This window comes from Alexandromys fortis, unplaced genomic scaffold (assembly GCF_014885135.2).
Source record: "Alexandromys fortis isolate MF-2015 unplaced genomic scaffold, M_Fortis_MF-2015_v1.1 scaffold_56, whole genome shotgun sequence".
NCBI classification, from domain to species: Eukaryota; Metazoa; Chordata; class Mammalia; order Rodentia; family Cricetidae; genus Alexandromys; species Alexandromys fortis.
In genome coordinates, this window is record NW_026067935.1 from 5,353,966 (window position 1) to 5,376,629 (window position 22,664).

Genomic DNA, 22,664 nt, shown 5'->3' on the forward strand with positions numbered 1-22,664 from the left:
GCCTGTCCTGGAACTAGCTCTTGTAGACCAGGCTGGTCTCGAACTCACAGAGATCTGCCTGCCTCTGCCTCCCGAGTGCTGGGATTAAAGGCGTGCGCCACCACCGCCCGGCTAGCTACTGATGTTTTTAAAATGAATTTTTTTTTTAAATATTTATTTATTATGTATACAATATTCTGTCTGTGTGTATGCCTGCAGGCCAGAAGAGGGCACCAGACCTCATTACAGATGGTTGTGAGCCACCATGTGGTTGCTGGGAATTGAACTCAGGACCTCTGGTAGAGCAGGCAGTGCTCTTAACCGCTGAGCCATCTCTCCAGCCCTAAATAAGTCTTTTTTAAGAAGGAGAGATGGCTCAGTGGTTGAGTACTTGTTCTTGTAGATGACCTGGGTTCACTTCCCAGCACTCATACGGTGGCCCACAAACATCTGTAACTCTAATTCCAGGGGCTCTAACACCCTCTCCTGACCTCTCAGAGCAGCAGAAACATAATAAGGTATCCATAAATTCATGCAGTCAAAACATACTTACACATGAAATCTGAAAAAATTAAAATCTCTAGTTAGGGGTGTTACCACAAGTACCTCACGAAAGTGAAGAAATCCATCCAAGAGTCCAAACAACAAAATTACAGTAAACATTTATTAAGCTGAAATGTTCACAATGTTTTAATCCAGTTCTTAAGTCGAGCTACAAAGAACTCACATCAAAGCCAGTGATTAATAAATACGAGGAATGTATCCACCACTTCACAAAAAAAAATAAGCCTGACGCTTTTTTTCTATAAGATATTCGTAGAATCAGCTTCCCAACTAAGGTATGTGCACGAGCCTGTGTGCACGCCCTCCCCCCCCCACTATGTTCACAGAATGGCTTTCTATTGTGATGAACTAAATACTCTATAAAATTTCTAAGCCAAGGCACAAAACAGAAACCCAACCATGAAGATACCATTGGTAGAAAAAAAGAATATGACTTGCAGCTAAGAACAGGGAAATAATTACCTCACGGGGGATTTAACTGCACACTAGTCACTGCCACAAGGAATGAATTCAACTGGAGGATAGTCGGAGATTTATCACAGGTGCAGACAGGAAACCGACGCAACAGGAGAAGCTTGAGATCTGCAGAGACGTCAGGGCAGACAGTCATGCCACCAGCTGCCATAGCCATCCGGGCAGCACCGCAACAGTGTGCTCCTTGTGCCACCAGGACAGAAAAACAGGTTCTCTGTGTCTGTCCTAGCTATGGAGGGATCACCAAAGGGCAAAACACAGAAGGATGCGACAGGCTGAAGCTTGCTGATGCCAGTCAGGACACATCACCGGCAGCTGTCCAGTGTATTGGGTTAGAACCCACAAAATAATAGATATGTAATTCTACAATTCACAGGTGGGGAGCCCAAAGTCCAAGTACTTAAATGGTGATCAACAAAAACATTGCAGAATGGTCATAGTTTGTTTCGGAGAGCAGCTTGCATGCTTGGGGTAGAGCTCATGGGCCCAGGACCCGAAAGTAAAGAAGGCTGGGAGGAGCGCACTGGAAAGTCCCACGTAGCTACAAATGCACACCAATGCTGGCTTTCTGGTGGAATTGGGTGATTCAAAACCCACTGGGATGCTGGGCATGGTGACGCACACCTTTAATCCCAGCACTTGGGAGGCAGAAGTAGGCGGATCTCTTGTGAGTTCGAGTCTAGCCTGGGCTAGAATTAAGACCCTGTCTCAGAACAAAACAAAGTACTACGGGCACTGAAAGGAAGCACTTCAGACTGCCCACCAACCACAAGATGTAGGTAGAGCCCACAACTTTAGATTCTGTGCTGACTCTTGAACAAAATGTATGTGTTTGTTGAGACAGGATCTTGCCATATAACCCAGGATGGGTTTGAACTCACCACCTTTCTATTTCCAGGGTTCTAGGACTGTAACCACCTTTGGCTTCCCGATCATACTATTTCCAAGTCATTGGCCCAGCATGGGTGTGCCAAGGCCATATATAACAATGCTTCCGAGCATAGACCTCCCTTGGAGGTTCTCACAAGGTACCTAGGAAGGACATGCTCTCCTGGCTGCTTACCTGGCAGTCACAAAGGCCATCCAAAGTCCCCATCTCTACTTATGGCCCTTGTGACTGCCGAGCCTCGTTTCCAAGCTGCCTCTCAGGAATGTCCCTGGGTCGCTTTTAGAATGGAAGACCCCATCATGAGTCACAAGACCAGCAGTGAAGACATTCTTTTCCACACTTTATTGCCAGCAGAAAGAAAGCCAAGGCTCAGTAAAGGACCCAAAGGACGAGAGATGTGAGAGATGCAGCTGGCGACAATGGAAAGCGTGTTTGGAACATGTGTCTACTCGCTGCACTGTTACCAGTAAGTCTCCTGACAAGTACAGGAAAGAACCGCTACATAAACACTGACCACAGGCCTGGGTGGGATGGACGCCTGAGCTGGTTTGGTAGAGTGCTTATGTAGCATGTAGGAGGCACTGGGTTCCATCCCCAGCACTTCATAAACCAGGCGTGGTGACACATGTCTCTAATCCTAGTACTCGGAGGGGGGGGGGGGAAGCAGGATCAGCAGGTTCAAAGTCATTCTCAGCTACGTAGTATGTTTGAGACCAGCCAGGGCTACGAGAGAACCATCTTAGAAAACCCAAACTAGCTGGGTGGTAGCAGCAATGGTGGTGGTGTGTGCCTTTAATCCCAGCAACACTCGGAAACTCATTCTGTGAGTTCAAGGCCAGCCTGTCTACAGAGCAAGTTCCAGGAGAACCAGGGCTACAAAGAGAAACCATCTCTGAAAAACAAAATGAAACAAAAACCAAGAGACTATGAGACTACTCAGTGGTTAGAACACTGACTGTTCTTCCAGAGGACCTGGGTTTGATTTACAGCATCCACAATGGCGGCTGACAATGGTAACTCCAATTCCAGGGGATCTGACACCCTCTTCTCGCTTCAGGTACGTATGTAGTAGATACACAGACATACATGTAGACAAAACACCTACACACATAAAATAAAAAGTTCAAAATAAAACACCAGCATCACAAATCACCAACCCTGAAGGGCAGAGTGGTGGCGCACGCCTTTAATCCTAGCACTCTGGAGGCAGAGGCAGAATTTCTGTGAGTTCAAGGCCAGCCTGGTCCTCAAAGCGAGCTCCAGGACAGCCAGAGCCACACAGAGAAACCCTGTCTTGGGGGGAAAAAATGAAAATAAAATAAATCACCAACCCAACCCTCACTAAAAACAAAACAAACAACAGAAACAAAAAATCACCAACCCGAATGCGATCACCTAAATCCTCAATCCTCCCCTTGCTTGGTAAAGCTAGTACTTAAAATGAGAAAGAAACATCAGGGAATTAACGCTGACTTTCAGACAGTTTGAACCCTGACCCCATCTTCCTTTCATTTAAAAAAATTATACATGTATTCATTTGGGGGGAGGGATGGCAAACCATGGCCTGTATGCAAAGGTCAGAGGAAAACCTGTGGGTCACGGTGTGGGTCCCGGGAATCAAACTTAGACTTGGTGGCACGTACCTTCCCCCAGTGAGTCATGTTGCCAGCCGGACTCTTTATAACAGACCCCACAGTAGCTGCCATCAAATGTCTCTTTACCGTGTTATTCAGTGAGGGGGAGCTGTACACAGCCCCGAAGATAAGGCATGAAATGAGGTACAAAAATACATCTTTCCACATAGAAAAGAGATGGAGGAAGGGAGGCCAAAAAGCTGCATACTTGCACGGAATGGAAACAGAAAGAGAAAAATCTTTAACTATGTGGGGGTTAAGAATACATCCAAACAGGGCTGGAGAGATGACTCATTGGTTAAGAGCACTGACTGCTCTTCCAGAGGTCTCAAGTTCAATTCCCAGCACCCACATGGCAGCAGACAACTGCCCATAAAAAACTCCAGTTCCAGGGAACCTGACATGCGTGACAAAACACATAAAATAAAATAAAAATAAAAAATTTAAAAAAGATGCACACATTAAAAAAAAAAAAAGGAAGAAAGAATGCATACAAACAATGCCAGGCGCACACCTTTAATCCCTGCACTCGGGAGGCAGAAGCCAGGGGATCTCTGTGAGTTCAGGGACAGCCAGGGCTATGTAGAGAGACCATGCCTAAAAAAAAGAAAAATACAACCAAACAAGGTAAAATATATACATTTCCATCTGAAGTTCTACTACTAGAACGTCAAGTAACATTCTACTCTGCCGTGGACATTCTTCCATTTCGAATGAAGGCATTCTGGGGCTGGACTCTAGGCTGTCTCAGTCCTACCCTAATCACTGCACACAATGGGTGTGGAGTCACACACCCGTCATCCCTGCACTCAGGAGGTGGAGGCAGGGGGAGCAGAAGTTTAAGGCCAGTCTCAGCTGCTTAAGTTCAAGGCCAGCCTAAGTAGGGTACGGGAAACCCTATCTGAAAGAATTAAATGAAAAAAATTAAAATGAAGGCATCTTGTGTGTTTATGTGTATCAAACTATAAAACTGGCTTTAGAGTCTACATTTGGTCAGGCTAGAAAATATATTGCAGATCTTTTTTTTAAACTTTTTTTCTTATTATTGTCTCAAGACGAGGTCTCAATATATAACTGATAGACCTGGAACTTACTATATAGACCAGACTGGCTTCAGACTCAAGAGATCTGCCTGCCTCTGGCTCTTGTGTGCCACTAAACCTGGCTTCTGGTCTATGTAATCCTGGCTGACCTGGAATATAATAAACTGAGCTAGCCTCAAAATAGCAGCAATCCTCCTGCCTCTGCCTCCTGAATACTGGGATTGCACTCTCAGCTACAAAGGACTGTCTAGGACATCTCTGTGGCTATCAGCGAGAGGAGCCAAGGCAAGGACAGGGATGCTCAACTTTGTAGAGGCTGATATATAGAGGCCGACGGGCAATATTTGCAAAGCAATATTTGGTATGATATGGCCAGATATTTGGAAGGAAAGATGAGTTAGCCACTAATGTGCCCCTCCCCCAGCTACTTCCACCCTGAGCTGCAAGTAGATTTGTCTACAGTATCTGAACAATACATAAGTGGATGTTTCACACAAGAAGTCACGTGTGTCCAATGTCCACGGAGAGACTTCCCCAGTATGGGTTCCACAAGTGAATGAAATTCAAGAAAGTGTGAGCCCCATATGGTCATCTAGAGAACAGACATATCTTCAGAAGGACCCGAATCTGTATTCCAGACACTTGCAGCCCAAAACAGAACTTCTCAGACACAGGGCACCAGAGCTGGTGTCAGCTGGGTCCCTCCACCAAGCGTGGCTCCAGGGTACACTGAAAAACCACAGTCAATGGCAGTCCCAGCCACATCCTGCAAAAGCCAGCTTTCTTTCCACAGAGTCCTGGTAGAGCAGTGTCATCTTCAGCCTCTGACCTAATTCTCTGCCCACCCTTCTCCCCAAGGTTTAATTAAAACAACAACTCCCTGGACCCCAGACAAAAAGCACCTAACACACATAATCATAAAAATTTTAGGACAAACAATTTAGATCTTAAGGTTGCTGATGCCTAAGAATGTTCTAGAAGCAATGAAATGAAAGATGTTACTGACTATAAACAATATCTTGTATGGCCTTGAGTCAATTAAAAGCAAAATAAATAAGTAAATCCCACCAGGGTCCAGTTGGCTATATGGGCCTAGCTGGCAAACAGGGAATGTGTGATTCAGTTAGATTCTGGAATAATCTTCAAGGCCCACCCAGAAAGTTTTTGGTATCAAACTCCAAAGACATTTTGTAGCCCCATCTGTGTATTTTCCTTCTAGAAAGGCTGGGTGTTAGACTACATTAAAGTCCATAGAGGAGAAAAAGATCCCAGGACGTCTATGGGTACCTTCATTCAGAAATACAATGGACGGGCTGGGGGTGGGCTCAGCATCCCCAGCACCATAAAAACAGAAAGGCATGAAGAAACACAATGGAATGACCAAGTGCACAGGGTCCCTAGGATCCAAAGGCGATGGGTTCCACTCTGAGGCCCAAGTGTCCAAAATAACAAGAGACAGCACTCATGAACCAAGTCACCTCCAACCTCAGAAGACGTAAAAGTCACATTTGGGAGTGTGAAGATAACACGCACAGCACCCACCCAGCAGCCAGTTTTAACTTCCTTAAGATCTTCAAGTGCTTTCCTCAAAGTTCTCATAAACTTGACTGGATCTGCCTTTATTTAAAAACCTTACAAAAGATTTAAATGTTGGGGGGGGGATCAACTTTATATTCTATGCAGATAAATTTCTCTGACTACACAGTTAATAGGGGTATATCCATTGTTCAAAAAATACGTTTTCCCCACCAGCAACACTCTGATTAAGTTCTATTCTACATAAGTTCTTTCTCCTCCAGTGGGTCTTAAGGTTGACACACAGTGGGAAATACCAGGTGAGGCATTCTTGCTCGGTTTATTGGGAGGATTGGGGTTTGGCTGCCGGCTGTTTTTTTTTCTTCTTCTTCTTCTGTTGTCTTTTGACATCACTATGGCTGGTGCCCTCAGATGTCCGGGCAACTGACCTTCACTTGTCCTTGGAGTGGTCAAGGTTCTCCAGCACCCTGTTGAGGCGGATGTTGAGCAATCTCACCTGGTTCTCCAGGTGCTCCAGCTTCTCCTCTACACTGGGGCTGCCAAGGCCACCGGGACTGCCTCTCCAGTAGCCCATGGGCCCCGTCATAAAGTAGACGGCCACGACGAGGCAGAGCGGCAGCACAGCGTGCTCGGGCTCACCCTCGTACTTATGCAGAATATACACACAGGACATGGAGAACAGGATGACACGCACGAGCCAGAAGAAGCGACCAAACACCAGGTGCAGGAGGCTAAAGGTGAAACCCAAGGTCAGAGACAAGAACCAGTAGGCCAGGAGGACCACACCAACCAGCACCAGGGCTCGGGTGGGACTGTTGGACACGGAGGCTGGGCTGAAGTACTGTGACAGGTTGGACACTACGAAACAGAACAGAAGACAGGGCCAGTTATTCCCACGTGGTCAGGACCTTCTTTGAAAGCAGATGGGACAGCTGAGCTCAGGGACTGGACCCAATGGCTCCTGTCACAACCTAATACAATGAAAGCCAATTAAAGCAAGGACTTGAACCTCCAAGTAGCAGAGGAAGCACAGGTGGCCCTCTGGACTGTTTGTCATGTCATGAGTTTAAAACACCTGTGAGGCTGGAGCGATGACGGATCCGCGGTGAAAAGTGGTAAAAAGCACTCTTGCAGAGGACCCAATTCAATTACCAGCAACCGCAGGGTGGTTCACAACCACCTGGAACTCCAGCTCCAGGAGACAAGTCCTCAGATACTGCACATATGTGGTGCACAGATATACATGCACAAAACAGCCACACACAAAAATAAGTGACCAGTAAATCTCAAAAAAATATTTTTATAAAAATGCTGCTGTGGTTTGAGCTCAAGTCCTTGTGTTTGCAATGAGCTATCTCCTCAGACTGGTCAGAGTGGCTTGCATCTGTTATCCCAGTACTTGGGAAGCTGAGGCAGGAGGTTTGGAAGAAGCTCAAGGTCATTCTTGGCTTCACTCGTAGTGAATTTGAGAATAGGGTGGTGTACAAGTGAACCCTGTCTCAAAAGCAAAGCAAAACAACAACCACAAAACCAAAAATAACAGTAAAACAGAAACGGTAAAATTGATTTCAACAACTTTGAGACAGGCCGGGGTCTCAGGTAGACCAGGCTGGCCTTGAACTCAGAAATCTGCTTGCCTCTGAGTACTGGGAACATGAGCCAGCATGGCAGGGTAAATTTCATTAATTTCTTTTGGCTTTTTGAGACAGGGTTCCCCATATAGCCCTGGCTGGCCTGGAACTCACTCTGTAGACCAGGCTGGCCTCAAACTCAGAGATCTGCCTGCCTCTGCCTCCTGAGTGCTGGGATCAGAGGCATACGCCACCATACCTGGCCTTCACCAATTACTTTTCCCTGTAAAGTGACCGTAGAAAACTTCTATATGCCTCAAAGTTTATTTCTATCAAACTGATCCGAGTGGAGGAGTCTTCATTGTAACGAAGACCCTGAAAACTGATGGGGAAGGAAGTGCTTGGGACCAAGAACAGCCACCTTGACTATGGTTCCAGGAGAGGCAGCTCTCACACACTCCTGCTTCAAGCTTGAGGTACAATTCTGAAAGACCTTAGGGTACCCTGCAGCTTATCTAAGTCAAGAGGGAAACCCACACCCTAGAAACAAGGTATTTCACCTCCCCCTCCAGCTCCTCTCAGCTGATCGCAACAGGCCTAGGTTCCTCAGTGATGCCTGGTGTCCTGTAGCTGTCTGGCTCTGCGGTTTCCCAGCCTGAGCTCCATGCAATTCCTTGCAATCAAGTTTATCTCTACAGGCTCGCCGCCCAGGGATGGCAACCTGGAACTGCACAATCCCAGTAGGGGATGGCTGGGGCAGCCTCACAGGATTGCACACAGTTGCAGTGTTTGCTGATGTGTTGACTCAGCTCCAGTCCCAGGGAGGGTTGTAACGGCCCTGGGGGCAGCGTGCTGCACAGTATCCTCTGAGAGCCACACCCCTGCCTCCCATTCTCCATCTGAATAGCAAGGTGGCATGGCCTGGCATGAAGCCCTTCAAGGGCTGAAATCAGTGATTCAAGGCTGGAAGTGAGAACTAACAAAAGCAGTGATGTGTGGGCCCCACCTGTACAGCACGCCTCCACTTTGAGCCCTGGTCCCAGATCTGTAAAGAAGGGATGCCCAGGACTAGTGAGAAGTCTGAGAGGGTCTTGTTACAAGGCTGGATCCATTTTCTGGCCCCCATATACCAGGTGGCTGACAACGCTTAGATGGTGAAATCCATCTTCTCTCCCAGTTCCGGAGGCCAAAAGGCCAAGTCCAGGACCACGCTCCCAAAGCATGGTCTCCCCTGACTCTCCACTCATACTTTTCTCTCTACCGACTTTGTCTTGGCCATGCTGAAACACAGCTCTGAGCGCACCTAGACAAAAGCTCTTAGAAGCATCCTATGGCCTCTCTCAGCTTTCAGGGGGGCTCCAGGTGGTCGGTCCATTGCCCATAACATCATCATCACCGCAGGCTCTGCCTCCATCATCTTCACAGTCTTCGAAGCTTGGTGGACCACACGTTCAGCTATTAAAGGTAAAATGCTCCTTCCTTGCTGTGGTGCCCTTAACACTCATGTACCCTCAGTCGGGTGCAGGGAGATTCACCACACAGTGAGACTGCATCAAAACCAGCACACAACACTGCATGTGGCCATCCCCATACCTACCATCAAGTCCAAGGACTTCCAAGAGCTCCATCCAAACTTTCCATACTGTCTCCACGAACATGTCCACGCCCTGCACGAACCGCTCAGTCAGCCTGGACAGTAACTGTAGGGATGAGAGGACAGTAAGAACCCGACCAACATACTGTCTTCTCAAACCAGTCAAGCACCAAAGCGTGAGCTTGGGAGAGGACATCTCAACAGAAAAATCAGGAGCTGCCTCATGGGCAGTCTAGAGTCAAGTTGATAGCTGGCCCACCGCCATGCAGAACACAGGAAGACGCCCCCGCCCTCCACACACAGGAGCAACACTTGGGGTGAAGGTGAGTGGCTCTCAGTCAGGGTACCTACTTCCTCTGCCTAGGAGTGTCTGCCCTCAAGATGCTTCCCAGGGCAGCTGACTCTCTAAGGGACCCACTCTGAAATCTGAGACCACGCAGCAAGGGTTCATGCTCTGTCTGTGATCTCGAGAATTTCACTAGGTCTCTAGGTGATTCGGAAAACCCAGTAGACCGGGAAATCAGAAATTGTGCTACTTACTGCCTGATTTCCTTATTTTCTTTTGAATAATTGATCATGCTGGCTAGTGTCATGTTGATTTGGCACATGCTAATGTCATCAGAGAAAAGTCTCAATGGAGAAAATGTCTCCAAAGAAATAGGGTGGTAGGCAGGCCTGGAAGGCATTTTCTCTTTTTTTTTTTTTTTTTTTGGTTTTTCGTGTAAGGGTTTCTCTGCGGCTTTGGAGCCTGTCCTGGAACTAGCTCTGTAGACCAGGCTGGTCTCGAACTCACAGAGATCCACCTGCCTCTGCCTTCCAAGTGCTGGGATTAAAGGCGTGCGCAAGGCATTTTCTTAGCTGGTGACTAATGGACAAGGTTCCAGCCCATTGTTGATGGTGCCATGCCTGGGCTGATGGTCCTGGGTGTTATAAGAAAGCAGGCTGAGCATGTCACAGGGAGCAAGCCGGTAAAAGCAGGACCCTCTACATTTTCTGCATCCTATATCCAGGTTCCTGCCCTGCTTGAGGTCCTGACTTAGGTCATGGTGCCACATCACCACAGTATTAACACTAACCAGGACAGTGATATCAGATGCACCTAGCACAAATATCAAAGCCAGGGCTGGAGATGTAAATCAGTGGATAATGTTTTCCTAGCACGCATGATGTCACCACATAAACAGGGGGGCTCAAAACTGTAACTCCAGCTCCATGAAGATCTGAAGCCTTTCTCCGCTCTCTGTGCTTGTGCGAGTGCGCACACGCACACACACGCACACACACACACACACTTTAATAAGCTTAATCTTAGAAAAGGAAAAAATGAAAAGCCAAGCATAGCGGTGTTTGCCTGTAATCCCAGTACTCAAGCGACAGAGGCAGGCAGATCTCTGTGAGTTCAAAGCCAGCATGGCCTACATATACATTAATGAGTTCCAGGACAGAGTTTGCATAGTGAGACCCTGTTTCAAAAAAAAAAAAATCAAACAAGCAAGCAAGCAAACAAACCAACCAAAAAAAAAGAAGAAGAAGAAGAAGGAGGAGGAGGAGGAGGAGGAGGAGGAGGAGGAGGAGGAGGAGGAAAGGAGAGAGGAAGGAGGGGAGCACAGGCAGGCAGCAGCACAGTTTGACAGCACCAGTTGTCCAGGAGTAGTATGCAGGAGTTATTTTAGGGTAAGTGACATTCTGGCTCACGCTGTACCTTCCAGGCCTTGGTTTTCCCAGCTGGAAAATGGGTTCAGGAAAGGATTTAACATAGGAAGCTGAAGAAGCTCAGTATGGCCACCTGGCCCCACAGCAAGTGACAGGACCCCAGGGGCTTCTGTAGTTGTCCAGTCAGACCAGTGACAAGGTGGCAAGGAGGGGCTCCTGGGAGGACAAATCCAGACCAGAGGTTCTTTCTCAGGCTGTGAACCGGCCAGGAAGAAGAGGACACACCAGGGCAGGTCCCAGCCCTTGCCCTTTCAGCTGGTAAAGCTAGACATGGAAGGAGACCCACAGACTTTATGGAAATGAGAGGATTCAGCTGTGCTCTCTTAAATTTAATTGTGAAGCCCCTAGTCCCCGGTGAGAGAAACTCTGTAGACAGGGTCTTTAAAGAGGTAATTTGACTACAATGAGAGCACTACAGTAGGCCAAGTCTACTAGTGCAGAGATTATTTTTTTTTAAATATTTGTTTATTTATTATGTATACAATATTCTGTCTGTATGTCTGCAGGCCAGAAGAGGGCACCAGACCTCATTACAGATGGTTGTAAGCCACCATGTGATTGCTGGGAACCGAACTCAGGACCTCTGGAAGAGCAGGCAATGCTCTTAACCACTGAGCCATCTCTCCTAATGCAGAGGTTGTTATAAGACAGTGTGTCAGTGAGACGGGCTTGTCACCCCAACTACTCAGGAGGCCGAGACTGTGTGTGTGTACGTGTGTGTATGTGTGTGTGTTGGGGGGGTTGTCTATGCAAGCACCAGGAGGCCAAGACTGTGTGTATACATGTGTGTTGGGGGGGGGTTGTCTATGCAAGCACCAGGACTGGCAGAGTAATGACCCCCAATGAGGCAAGAAGAAAAGAAGGAAATCTCGTTCAACAGGACTCAGTAGTTCAGAGCCTGGCCCCAGGCAGTTTATTTTGACACATTTAAGCACAGTGTGAGAGCCAGCCATGATAATCTAAGTCTGGGCAGGTCACCCAAAGGAAGTTCTTTACTTCCTCCAACCATTATCACCTGGGACTCTGGCCATCAGTGAATCAGTGGAGGCTGGAGTCTCAATTGTTTACAGTTGACTCACCCCCACATTTACTACTATAAAACCCTATTCTAATTGAGCTGGGGGCTCTCCAGTTATTCCAATACCAGAGAGGGAGTTTGAAAACTTGATTAAAATCAAGGCTCTTTGCTTTTACATACGGGACTCTTGGTTTCCTTGTCGGCTTGCGGGGATTGCAAATTTGGGCATAACACACATCACAATTCGATTTTCTGGTGTAACACAATCCCATGTGTGCACAGGGAGGCATAATTACATCAAAAACGCTCCTCAAAGTTCACGTCACTTCTCCCATGAAGACGAGCTCTAGATCCAGGCTACATGTGTCATCTTATGGGCCGAGTGGAGGATCTGGCCTGGACTCTATCATACAGATAGCACAGAAGTCATCTGGGCTATCAGCCACCTCCGGTCCTGTTTGTGAGAGCCTGGGGGAGCCCCTGATCATACAGATAGCGCAGAGGTCATCTAGACTATTAGCCACCTCAGGTCCTAGTTGTGGAAGCCTGCAGGGAGCCAGGTATGGCCTGGCTCCAGAGATAACACAGGGGTTACCTAGGCTATATTCGCCTCCATTCCCAGCCCTCTGAATGGAAAACAGGTTGTACATCTTTTCCCTTGAAAAAGACAACCCTGTATGTTTAACATTCCTGTGCTATCTGTGAGCACAAGGACCTCTGTGCTCTCAAACAGGCAGGGAGATTGCAAGTTCAAGACCTGCCTTGGGTTAAAGAATGAGTCCAAGGCTAGTCAGGACATCTTAGTGACACACCCTCCCATTTCAAAATAAAAAAGTTGGGGGTGTAGGTCAGTGTTAGAATCTTTGTCTAATAAAAAAAAAGAGAGCGAGAGAGAGCTAACATCAGACACACAGAGGACAGCCATCAGAACAGAGGGTAAGGAAGGCCTGCAGGTCCATTCTGGGGTACAGGGGAAGCCAGCCTACCACAACCTTGACCTCAGATCTCCGGCCCCAAAGCAGTTAGAACTGCATTCTCACGTTCCAACCACCTACTGGGGCACTGAGTTCCCAGTGAGTGACAGCAGAGTTCGGAGCCTGGAGGCAGAGCCAGTAGATAGCAGGTCAGAGAGCTGTCTTACATTAGGACTCCAAATGTGTTGGTGCAGGGAACCCCAGGACAGTGGTGGGGGGCAGAAGTGGGGAGTGATATCAATATGGCATGGTAGAGCAACACAGGTAGAGCAGACTTCTAGGAAATGTTGTCACTAAACAAAACAGGTGAAGGAAAATAAATAAATAATAAAATAAAAATTACTCATCATGGGGAAGAGCATGCAGGAGGGGGGCAGAGGATAACTTCGTGGAATAGGGTCTCCCCTTCCACCTTTTTGTGGGTTCTGGGGATTGAACTCAGGTTGCCAGGCAGGCACAGCAAGCACCCTTATGTTCGGGTGAGGGCTCCACACCAAGCCCCTCCCCTGGAGTAACTTCATTCCACACTCCACCGGAGAACCCCCAAGGGCGTTAAAAGGCCCCACTTTGTGGGTTCCCCTCTCAACTTCCCCTGGGGCCACAGAAATGCTGTGCTCAGAATAAACCTGGATTTATGGATTCAGCAGTGGCGGATGCCCATTAACAGGAATCAAACATTTTACTCACTGAGGACAACTTTACCCTCTCAAGGACAACTTTCAAACACTGATCTTCCTGCACCTACTATTCAGTGCTGGAATTATCCTCCATGCCTAACTTTATTTTATTGAGATTACGTCTCATGTATCCTATTTTTTCTGGTGTTTTGGAGGCAGGATCTCAAATACACACACACACACACACACACCAAAAAAATATGATTAGCGCCTGCATACTGCGAAACATTATTAGAGTTAAACACCCATTTCCTGGGCGGGATGTTTGTGGACTGTGCAGAAGATACCATGATATTACTGTCTTACTTCAAACGGTGAAAAAAAAAATGCAGAAAGTGTGTGCACACTGCGCTTGTAGAACAAACAGAAAATACGTGCAATGGGTGAAGGCAGGCTGAGGGTCTTTGTGCTCTGTTCTTTCAACTTTATAGTATTTTGGAGGTTTTTTTTCTATTTAGTATTTGAGTTTTATTTAAAGAAGAGGAGGAGAAGGAGGACAAGAGAGTCAGGGAAATGATCTAAGTAAAGGCCACTATGCCTAAGTTTGACCCCTAGGACTGAGAGACCCCCCAAAAGGTGGCCTCTGACCTCCACACAAACTGTGGCACGCACATGCCTCCCCCCCCCCACGTAAATAAATAAATAATTATAAAAAGAAAAGCATTGTTTTGTTTCGTTTTAGTGACAGGGTTTCTCTGTGTAGCCCTAGCTGTCCTGGAACTAGTCAAATATTTTACTCAAAATACTTCTTCCCTGCAAGCAGCAACAGAGGAAAAATTCTGCAAAAACAGAACAGACCACTGTTGAACTGAAAACCAGAAAAGAGTTAAAGCAAAGGTCCCAGAAAAGACAGGGCCAAAAAAAATTTGAAAAACAAAGTAACAGAAATTTAAAAAAAAAAAAGAGTTGACCCCCCCTTTTCCTTTCTTTTTTTTTTTTTTTTAAGGTTCTTTAAAACAGGGTTTTTCTGTGTAGCCCTAGTTGTCCTAAAACTAGCTATGTAGACCAGGCTAGCCTAGAACTCACAGAGATCCCCTGCCTCTAGAGTGCTGGGATTAAAGGTGTGTACCTCAACCACCTAGTTCTTTTGATTTTTCAATGCACAGTGTCACGCAGCCCAGGATGGCTTCAACTCACAGTGCAGCTGAAGCTAACCTTGAACTATTGCTACTCCTGCCTCCACCTCCCCAATGCCAGGACTACAGGTGTGTTACAGAACCAACCTGGAACAGACTCACTTCTAACATCCACAGAGGACGCTGTCTATGTGCACACCAAACAGTTTGCACAGAAAGGTCCTTCTCTCGTCACATTTGGAGGGACACACTCCAGTGAACTCCACCACACACAGCCTTTGCTCCCTGCAACCCTTCAAAAGCAGCAAAGCAAGCTGCCAAGGCCAAGCAGTGTCTGATCACGTTTACGTGAAAATCCAAACAGGAGAATCTGTAGAGACGGAGAGGCTAGCAGGTAGGTGCCTGACTATGGTGGAGGCCAACAGCTGATGGCTTAGCCGGCGAGTTTCCTTTGGGGGTGATGGAACAGTCTGCAGCTAGATAGAGGTGATGGGTATGCAAGCCTGTGAACGTGCTTGCCCTCATTAAACTGAAAATGGTGAAATGTGGACTGACCTGTACTTCATTGCCGTAACTAAGAAAAAAATTAAGGGGCTAGAGCTATAGCTCAGTTGGCAGCATGCTTACAGGCATGGAGCCCTGGGTTCGATGCTATGAGCTGGGTATGGTGGCTCATGCCTGAAAATCTAGCACTTAAGAGCTGGAAGCAAAAAAAANAAAAAAAAAAAAAAAAAAAAAAAAAAAAAAAAGAGCTGGAAGCAAGAAGGGTCAGGAGTTCAAAGCCAACCTAGATTACAGGAGACCTTGCTTTAAAAAAAAAAAAATCCGGATGGTCATGGACCACACTTTTAATCCCAGTACTGGGGAGGCAGGGACAGGCAGATCTCTATGAGTTCGAGGCCATCCTGATCTACAGAGCGAGTTCCAGGACATGCTCCAAAAGCTACAGAGAAACCGTGTCTCGAAAAACCAAAAAAGCCAGGTGTGGCCTTACACTGGTAAATTTCTGAAACTACAGAGTGGTAAGAGTGAAGACAGGAGGATTGCAGTTGTTAGTCTAGCTCCAGGCTCAGTGAGAGACCCTGTTTCAGGAAATAAGACAGTGTGATGAAGAACAATTAAAAGTTCTCCTCTGAGCTAGGCGGTGGTGGTGCACACCTTTAAACCCAGCACTTGGGAGGTAGAGGCAGGCAGAGCTCTGAGTTTGAGGCCAGTCTGGTCAACAGAGTGAGTTCCAGGACAATCAGGGCTGTTATACAGGAAAAACCCTTATAAAAACCAACAAAACCTCTGGCCTCTGTGGGAAAATGTACTTGTGTGTCCACATACATGCACATTAAGAGGCGGGAAGCACTCTGCAGGGTGAAGCAGGAAGATGGTATCCATGGCCAGACTGACTACATAGCAAGTCTCTACCTCAAAAATGAAAAGGCCGGGTGGTGATGATGTACACTTTCACCTTTAATCCCAGCACTGGGGAGGCAGAGGCAGGCTGATCTCTGTGATTTTGAGGCCAGCTTGATCCACAAAGTGAGTTCCAGTTCAGTCAGAGCCGTAACAGAGAAACCCTGTCTTGAAAAACAAAAAACAACAAAAATATTTTTTTTCTCTACTTAATTTAAAGTGTATGTGTGTCTATGTACATGCACACAATGTCCGTGCAGGTTAAAAGAGGGTGTCAGAACGCCTGGAACTGATATTACCAACTACTGAATGGAACCCAGGTCTCTGAAAGAGCAGTCAGTGTTGTTAGACCCTTAGATCACCTCCCTCGCCCCTGACTTGACGTTCTTTTCTTGTTTCAGTTTTTTGAGACAAGTTTTCTCAGTAGCTTTGGAGCCGGTCCTAGAGCTCGCGCTGTAGATCAGGCTGGCCTCGAACTCAGAGATCCGCCTGCCTCTGCCTCCCGAGTGCTGGGGATTAAAGGAGTGCACCACTACCACCCGGCATAGCCTTTCTAAGGCTGCAATGCTTTAATACAGTTCCTCATGTGTGATGACCCCCAACCACAAAATTATTTCATCGCTACTTCATAACTGCAATGAATCATAATGTAAATATCTAACATGCAGGATATCTGATATACAACCCCAAGGGGTCATGACTCACAGGTTGAGAACCATTGACTTGGGGACAGTGATGTCCTACAATGGGGAAAATAAATTTGTAAGAACTCTTTGGCATGTGTGGGGGAGGGGAGTATATATATGTATGTGGGCATGTGCATATACTCCACCTGTGAATGTCAGAGGACAACTTGCAGCAGCCAGTTCTCTCTGCCCACCATTTGGATGCTGGGGGAGGGAAGGAGCTCAAGATATCAATCAGGCTTTCTGGAGATCACATCTGCACTTTCGCCTGCTGAGCCATAGTCGGGGCCCTCGGTTAATTTTAACTACAGGAAAAGTCTGCTATGTAGTTTAACAGGCCTGGCTTTACTAATTAGCATCAAACCTGTCTTGTAGGTAGGAGGCTTTTAAAAAGTTTGTTTCCCAGGCACGATGAGCCACGTCTTTAAACCCAGCACTCCAGAGACACAGACAGGCAGAGCTCTGTGAATTTGACTCCAGCCTGGGTTAGATAATGAGTTTCCAAGTCAGCCCAGGGCTACAAAGAGAGACCCGGTCAAGAGAGAGAGAGAGAGAAGGTAATCCACATTCTAATCATAATTTGTGTGAAATAAGGCTTGTTCATGGTGGTATGGGTTTGAATTGCCACTGGGCCTTCATAGCTCTGGCCTGGGGGTGTGGTCTTGACCACTTCTCTTGTCTCATTTGGGCAGAAGAGAGAATCTGGGAGCTGGATGTGACTGGGTTGTATGGACTGAATACTTGCTTGTCAGTGGTGGGAAATATTTCCCTATGAAAGGGCTTGGTCTAATGGCAGAGTAATAGCATCTTCATTCATCTGAAAGTTATTAAGAGTAGCCTGAGTGCTTAGCATGCACAAGGTTAGGAGTTCAGTCCCCAGCACCCAAAAATACTGATAGATAATAACTATTAAGCAGCTGGTACATGAATATTTGTAGCCATAAGGAAGCTGGAAAGATGGCTCAGCAGTTAAAAATCCATACTTCTGCTGGGCAGTGGTGGTGGCGCACGCCTTTAATCCCAGCACTCTGGAGGCAGAAGCAGGCGAAGCTCTGTGTGTTCGAGACCAGTCTGGTCTACTGAGTGAGTTCCAGGACAGCCTGGACTATTTCAAAAAAAAAAAAACAACTCATAATGGTATTACCAAGTACCTAAGTTTGGTTCCCAGCATCCATGTTATACAGCTCATAACTGTCTGTAACTCCAGCTCCAGGGCATCCAATACACTCTTCTGACTTCTGTGGGTACCATGCACTCATGTGTGTATAAACACACACAGCCATATGAATCACACATAATTTAAAAAAAAATATGAGCTGGAGAAATGGCTTAGTGGTTAAGAGCATTCTCTGCTCTTCCAAAGGTTCTGAGTTCAATTCCCAGAAACCACACGGTGGCTCACAACCATCTATAATGAGGTCTGATGCCCTCTTCTGGCCTGCAGGTATACACACAGACAGAATATTATATATATAACAAATATTTTTAAAAAATACAACCAGGCTTGGTTGCACACACCTTTAATCTCTGCTCGGGAAGCAGAGGCAGGTGGATCTCTTTTGATTTGAAGGCCAGCCTGGTCTACATAAAGAGTTCCTGGACAGCAAAGACCCTGTCTCAAAAAAAAAAAAAAAATCGGGTCAGGCGGTGGTGGCGCACGCCTTTAATCCCAGCACTTGGGAGGCAGAGGCAGGCAGATCTCTGTGAGTTCAAGACCAGCCTGGTCTACAAGAGCTAGTTCCAGGACAGGCTCCAAAACCACAGAGAAACCCTGTCTTGAAAAACAAAACAAAAAAAAAAAAAAAAAAAAAAATCGAGTTCCTAATGTTCTTCTCCCTCATGCTAAGGACCATTAAACTTTTAAACTTTCAGGTTTTAACCCTCTAAATACCCCCAGCAGGGGTAAGCAATGTTCAATTCAATTACCCCCATGGCCAAGATTGAATTTTCAAAAGAGGGCCATGACTCTGGGCCAGGAAGGAGCCAGCTGCATCAACACATCATAACGAAGGAGCTAATGTTCCCATTCCCACTTAAGAGACAGACAAACTGAGGTTTAAAGAAGGGAAGCCAGTGACAGGCAAGACGGCTAAGCCAGTAAAGGAACTTGCCACCAGGCCTATGACCCGCAATGAATTCACACTAAAGATGTCTTCTGACTCTCACAGGTACTTGTGCGTGCACACACACACAAACACACACACACACAATCAACAAACAAACATAATTAAAAAGCATTTAAAAGTGAAGTCACTGAAACTGGGGAGATTGCTCAGTTGACAAAGGGCTTTCTGTGCAGGCATGAGGACCAGGGTTCAGAAGGCAAAGCCGGGCAGGGCTCTATGAATTTGAATCCAGCCTGGTCTATATAATGAAGGTTCTATATAATGGGTTCAAGCCCAAGAGCGTTTGTAATCCTGGTGCTTGGGAGGTGGAAGCAGGACGATTCTAGTGGCCCACTGGCCAGCGAGCCTGGCCTAATCTTCAAACTTCGGTGCAATTAGAACTTGTCTCAAAACACAAAGGTGGATGGCTCCTGAGGCCGACCTCTGGACTCCACACTTACAACACCAAGTGAAGCTACTGGTCTAACTTCATCAGGCTGCGAAAGAGGGAGCGCCCCAACTTGGACCCAAAGTTCTCTGGACTCCACAACCCCAGGGCCAGAGACCAGGAAGGAAGGGGTGAGGAAGACAAGAGAACGCGTGCACCTCGACTTCTCTTTTCTTAGCATGGTGCACACACGTAGGTGCCAAGGCGGAGAGTGGAGAGCTCCTTGGTGGAGGGGATCATCCCAGTCCCGGAGACCCTAAGCTCTCAAGCAAAACCGAAAGCTCCAACCGAGAGGTGACCCCCTCAACCGCCCCAAACACACAGTAGGCGCTCAAGCTGCCAAAGCAATAGCTTAGACCCCATCACCCCCTGGAAAGAAGAACTCGGCCCAGATATCTGTGAAGCAAGGGGTGGGAGGCTGGAGGCCCTCGAGGCCAGGCCTCTCGGGGACACGGGTGTCCCCAGTGCCTGGCTCACAGTGGGAGACCATTAAGACGCGGCGGGTCAGCGCACGGGCGTCACGCGCTCCTGGGGGCTGCGCTTGGCCCGGGCTGCAGCAGGCCGCGACCGTCCCCAGCCCGGGTGCCCCCCCCCTCCAACGGTCTCCCGGCTCCGCAAGGTGACCGCGGGCACACCGCCCACCTTCTGAGCCGCGCGCACGTTGTCCTCTCCAAACAGGCTGCTCACGCTCTGCGAGAAGGTGCTGGCCGAGCGCCGGTGGCTGTTCTTATCCGCAGCCCCGCGGCCCCGAGCCCCCTGCGCGCCAGGGGCCACCAGCGCCAGCAGCATCAGCCCCAGGAGCAGAAATAGCAGCAGCAGTCGCAGGCCGACCCGGACCCGGGGCTCCTGGGACGCGCGCGCACCCATGCTCGGCTTCGGGAAGAGGGTCTTGGGGCTGGGGATGTGGGGGGGAGAAGGCGGAGCGCACGGCCACCGAGGGCTCCGGGCCGCACCGCGTGGGCGCGCCTTCGCCCCGCCCCGCCCTACAGCCCCGCCCCGCGCACGAAGCCCCGCCTCCCGCCCGCAGAAGCAGCCCCCCCCCCCAGCACCGCCGGGGCGCCTCCTCCGTACCCCTGGAGTATCAATACAGCGCAGCTTGCAAAGGCTCCTTGCTGGGCTGGGCTGGGCTGGGCCCTAGCAAGCGATTGGGAAACCGAAGGGCAGGTGTGTGTCACCTCCCCACACCCCAAAAGCAGGCCGTGTGGAGCAGGCGTTCATTTGTTCTCAGGCCCCTCCTGCACGGATGGCATTTCCGAGCCATCAAAGTGGTTGGAGAGGGGAAGTTGGTGATGGGATAGGAAAGGCGACCTATTGCGCGAGGAGGGAACCGGATAAGTGGTTTGGTATTGTGCACCCCTTTATAAAGGATTTGATGGGATCACCGGGTATTCCTTCGGTCTCAAGTCAAAAGAGGTTGGGTGGGGGAGGGTGTCTAGAGTTGGTCCCTCTAGTCAGTGCTGGTGTCAGGAAGTACCTGCGCCACCTAGAGGGACTTAGGGGTGCGAAGAGTCCAAATGTCCCGGAGGAATTTACAATCTAAAATTAGGGGCTTCCTACATGAAAAGCCACTGGACTTCTTATATATGTATGAACCTCATGGCATGGCAGGCAAAAGGACCAGAGGAGTATAGGTCTGAAAGATTTAAGAGCCACGATAATCATATTACAGGCATGGTGTGTGCTTGTAAATCCAACCCTAGAGAGGCCGAGGGAGGAAGGATGGTCAGGTCAGGCCAGCCTAAGTTATACCCTGAGTTCCAGGAACCTGCCTCAAAAACAATAAAATAGGGTACATGGAAGGACTCGGCAGGCAAGGAACGAGTAGAGATTATATATTTGAATTTAAAAATAATAAAACAGGGCGGCGGTGGTGCACGCCTTTAATTTAACCCCAGCACTCAGGAGGCAGAGGCAAGCGGATTTCTGTGAGTTCGAAGCCAGCCTGGTCTACAAACCAAGTTCCAGGACAACCAGAGCTACACAGTGAAACCTTGTCTCGAAAACATAATAATAATAATAATGAAACAATGACTCAGATCTGTCATTCTGGCTATGGAAAGCTAAGGCAGGAAGAGAACGAATTCAAAGCCTGCCTAGACTACAGAATGAGAGTAGAGGGCCAGCCTGGGCAACCTAGCGAGGCCTTGTACAAAACATTCATAAAAATAAATCTCTCTTTTTAAAGACTTGGAATGTAGTGGGCTGGAGAGATGGCTCAGTGGTTAAGAGCATTGCCTGCTTTTCCAAAGGTCCTGAGTTCAATTCCTGGCAACCACATGGTGGCTCACAACCATCTGTAGTGAGGTCTGGGGCCATCTTCTGGCCTGCAGACATACACATAGACAGACCATTGTATACATAATAAGACTTGGAATGTAGCCTAGCTGCAAGATGTTTACTTGTCTAGTGCATGGAAGGCCCTAAATCCAATCTCCAGAACCACGAAAATTAAACTAATAAAATCAGGGAAACACCATCCCTATGTAGCTGATTGCTCCCACAGAGGGATTTGTGGTACCTGGTAGGCAGGGAAGGGCTTCCTCTGAGGGTCCTAGATAACTAGAGATGCCCTGACATGTCCTGAGGGACTTTGCCACAGCCCAGCCCCTATGCTGACAAATCCTCTGGAGACAAGGCAACCTTTGCCCGCTGCTCTTCCCCTCACCCTTGCATAGCTAACCCTCCACCCTCTTCGGCCTGGCCCTTCTTCAGTCTTATCTTGAGGGTGTCTTGTGTGTACGTAAGCCCAGAATAGGGTCGTTCTTTTTTTCTGCTGCAACCTCTATATCCTCAAGGTATTTCATAGACTCTATGATGGAACCTTCAGAGAATAAATTTTCCGCTTTCCTTCACATTCTAAATCAAACAAGCCAGGTATAGTCAGACATTTGAGACAATGGAAAATAAACCTGGATCCAGTCCAAAGAGAGAACACTGGGGCCAGGGCACAGCACAGTGGGAAGCATGCACCGAGCCTGTGCAAAGGTCCTGGGCCCATCCCCAGCACCACAAAAAGGGGAAATGAAAGCTGAGATGGCTTGGTAGGTGAGAATGTTTACTGTACAAGTCTGAGGACTTGAGTTCAAATCCCCAGCACCCACATAAGAGAAAACTTGAAAGTTACTTTTGAACTCTATTCTTCTAAATTGTAAAAGTTTCAAATATTATTGGGGGTTTGATTTACTTATGGATTGTCTTTTCATATATTTTTACTGATATTTTCAATTTTCATGTGATGTTAAACTTTTTGTTTGTTTTTGAAACAGAGTCTCAAGTTCG

General features: G+C 47.7%; 1 protein-coding gene across 2 annotated transcripts; it reads right to left on the reverse strand.

Moving 5' to 3' along the window:
• Window positions 1-4,110: 4,110 nt before the first annotated feature.
• Bri3bp (BRI3 binding protein) lies at window positions 4,111-20,376 on the reverse strand. Of its 2 annotated transcripts, XM_050146435.1 has the most exons (6): window positions 20,028-20,376; window positions 9,288-9,390; window positions 9,076-9,107; window positions 8,118-8,137; window positions 7,529-7,572; window positions 6,870-6,979 (listed from the first exon to the last, which is right to left on the reverse strand). In XM_050146435.1, the coding sequence occupies exons 1-6, from the start codon at window positions 20,250-20,252 to the stop codon at window positions 6,870-6,872; spliced, it is 534 nt and encodes a 177-aa protein (XP_050002392.1). In that variant the 5' UTR covers window positions 20,253-20,376. The 2 variants fall into 2 exon arrangements, with proteins under 2 accessions (XP_050002391.1, XP_050002392.1); XM_050146434.1 differs by lacking the exons at window positions 7,529-7,572; window positions 8,118-8,137; window positions 9,076-9,107 and having other exon boundaries at window positions 4,111-6,977; window positions 20,028-20,370.
• Window positions 20,377-22,664: the final 2,288 nt, after the last annotated feature.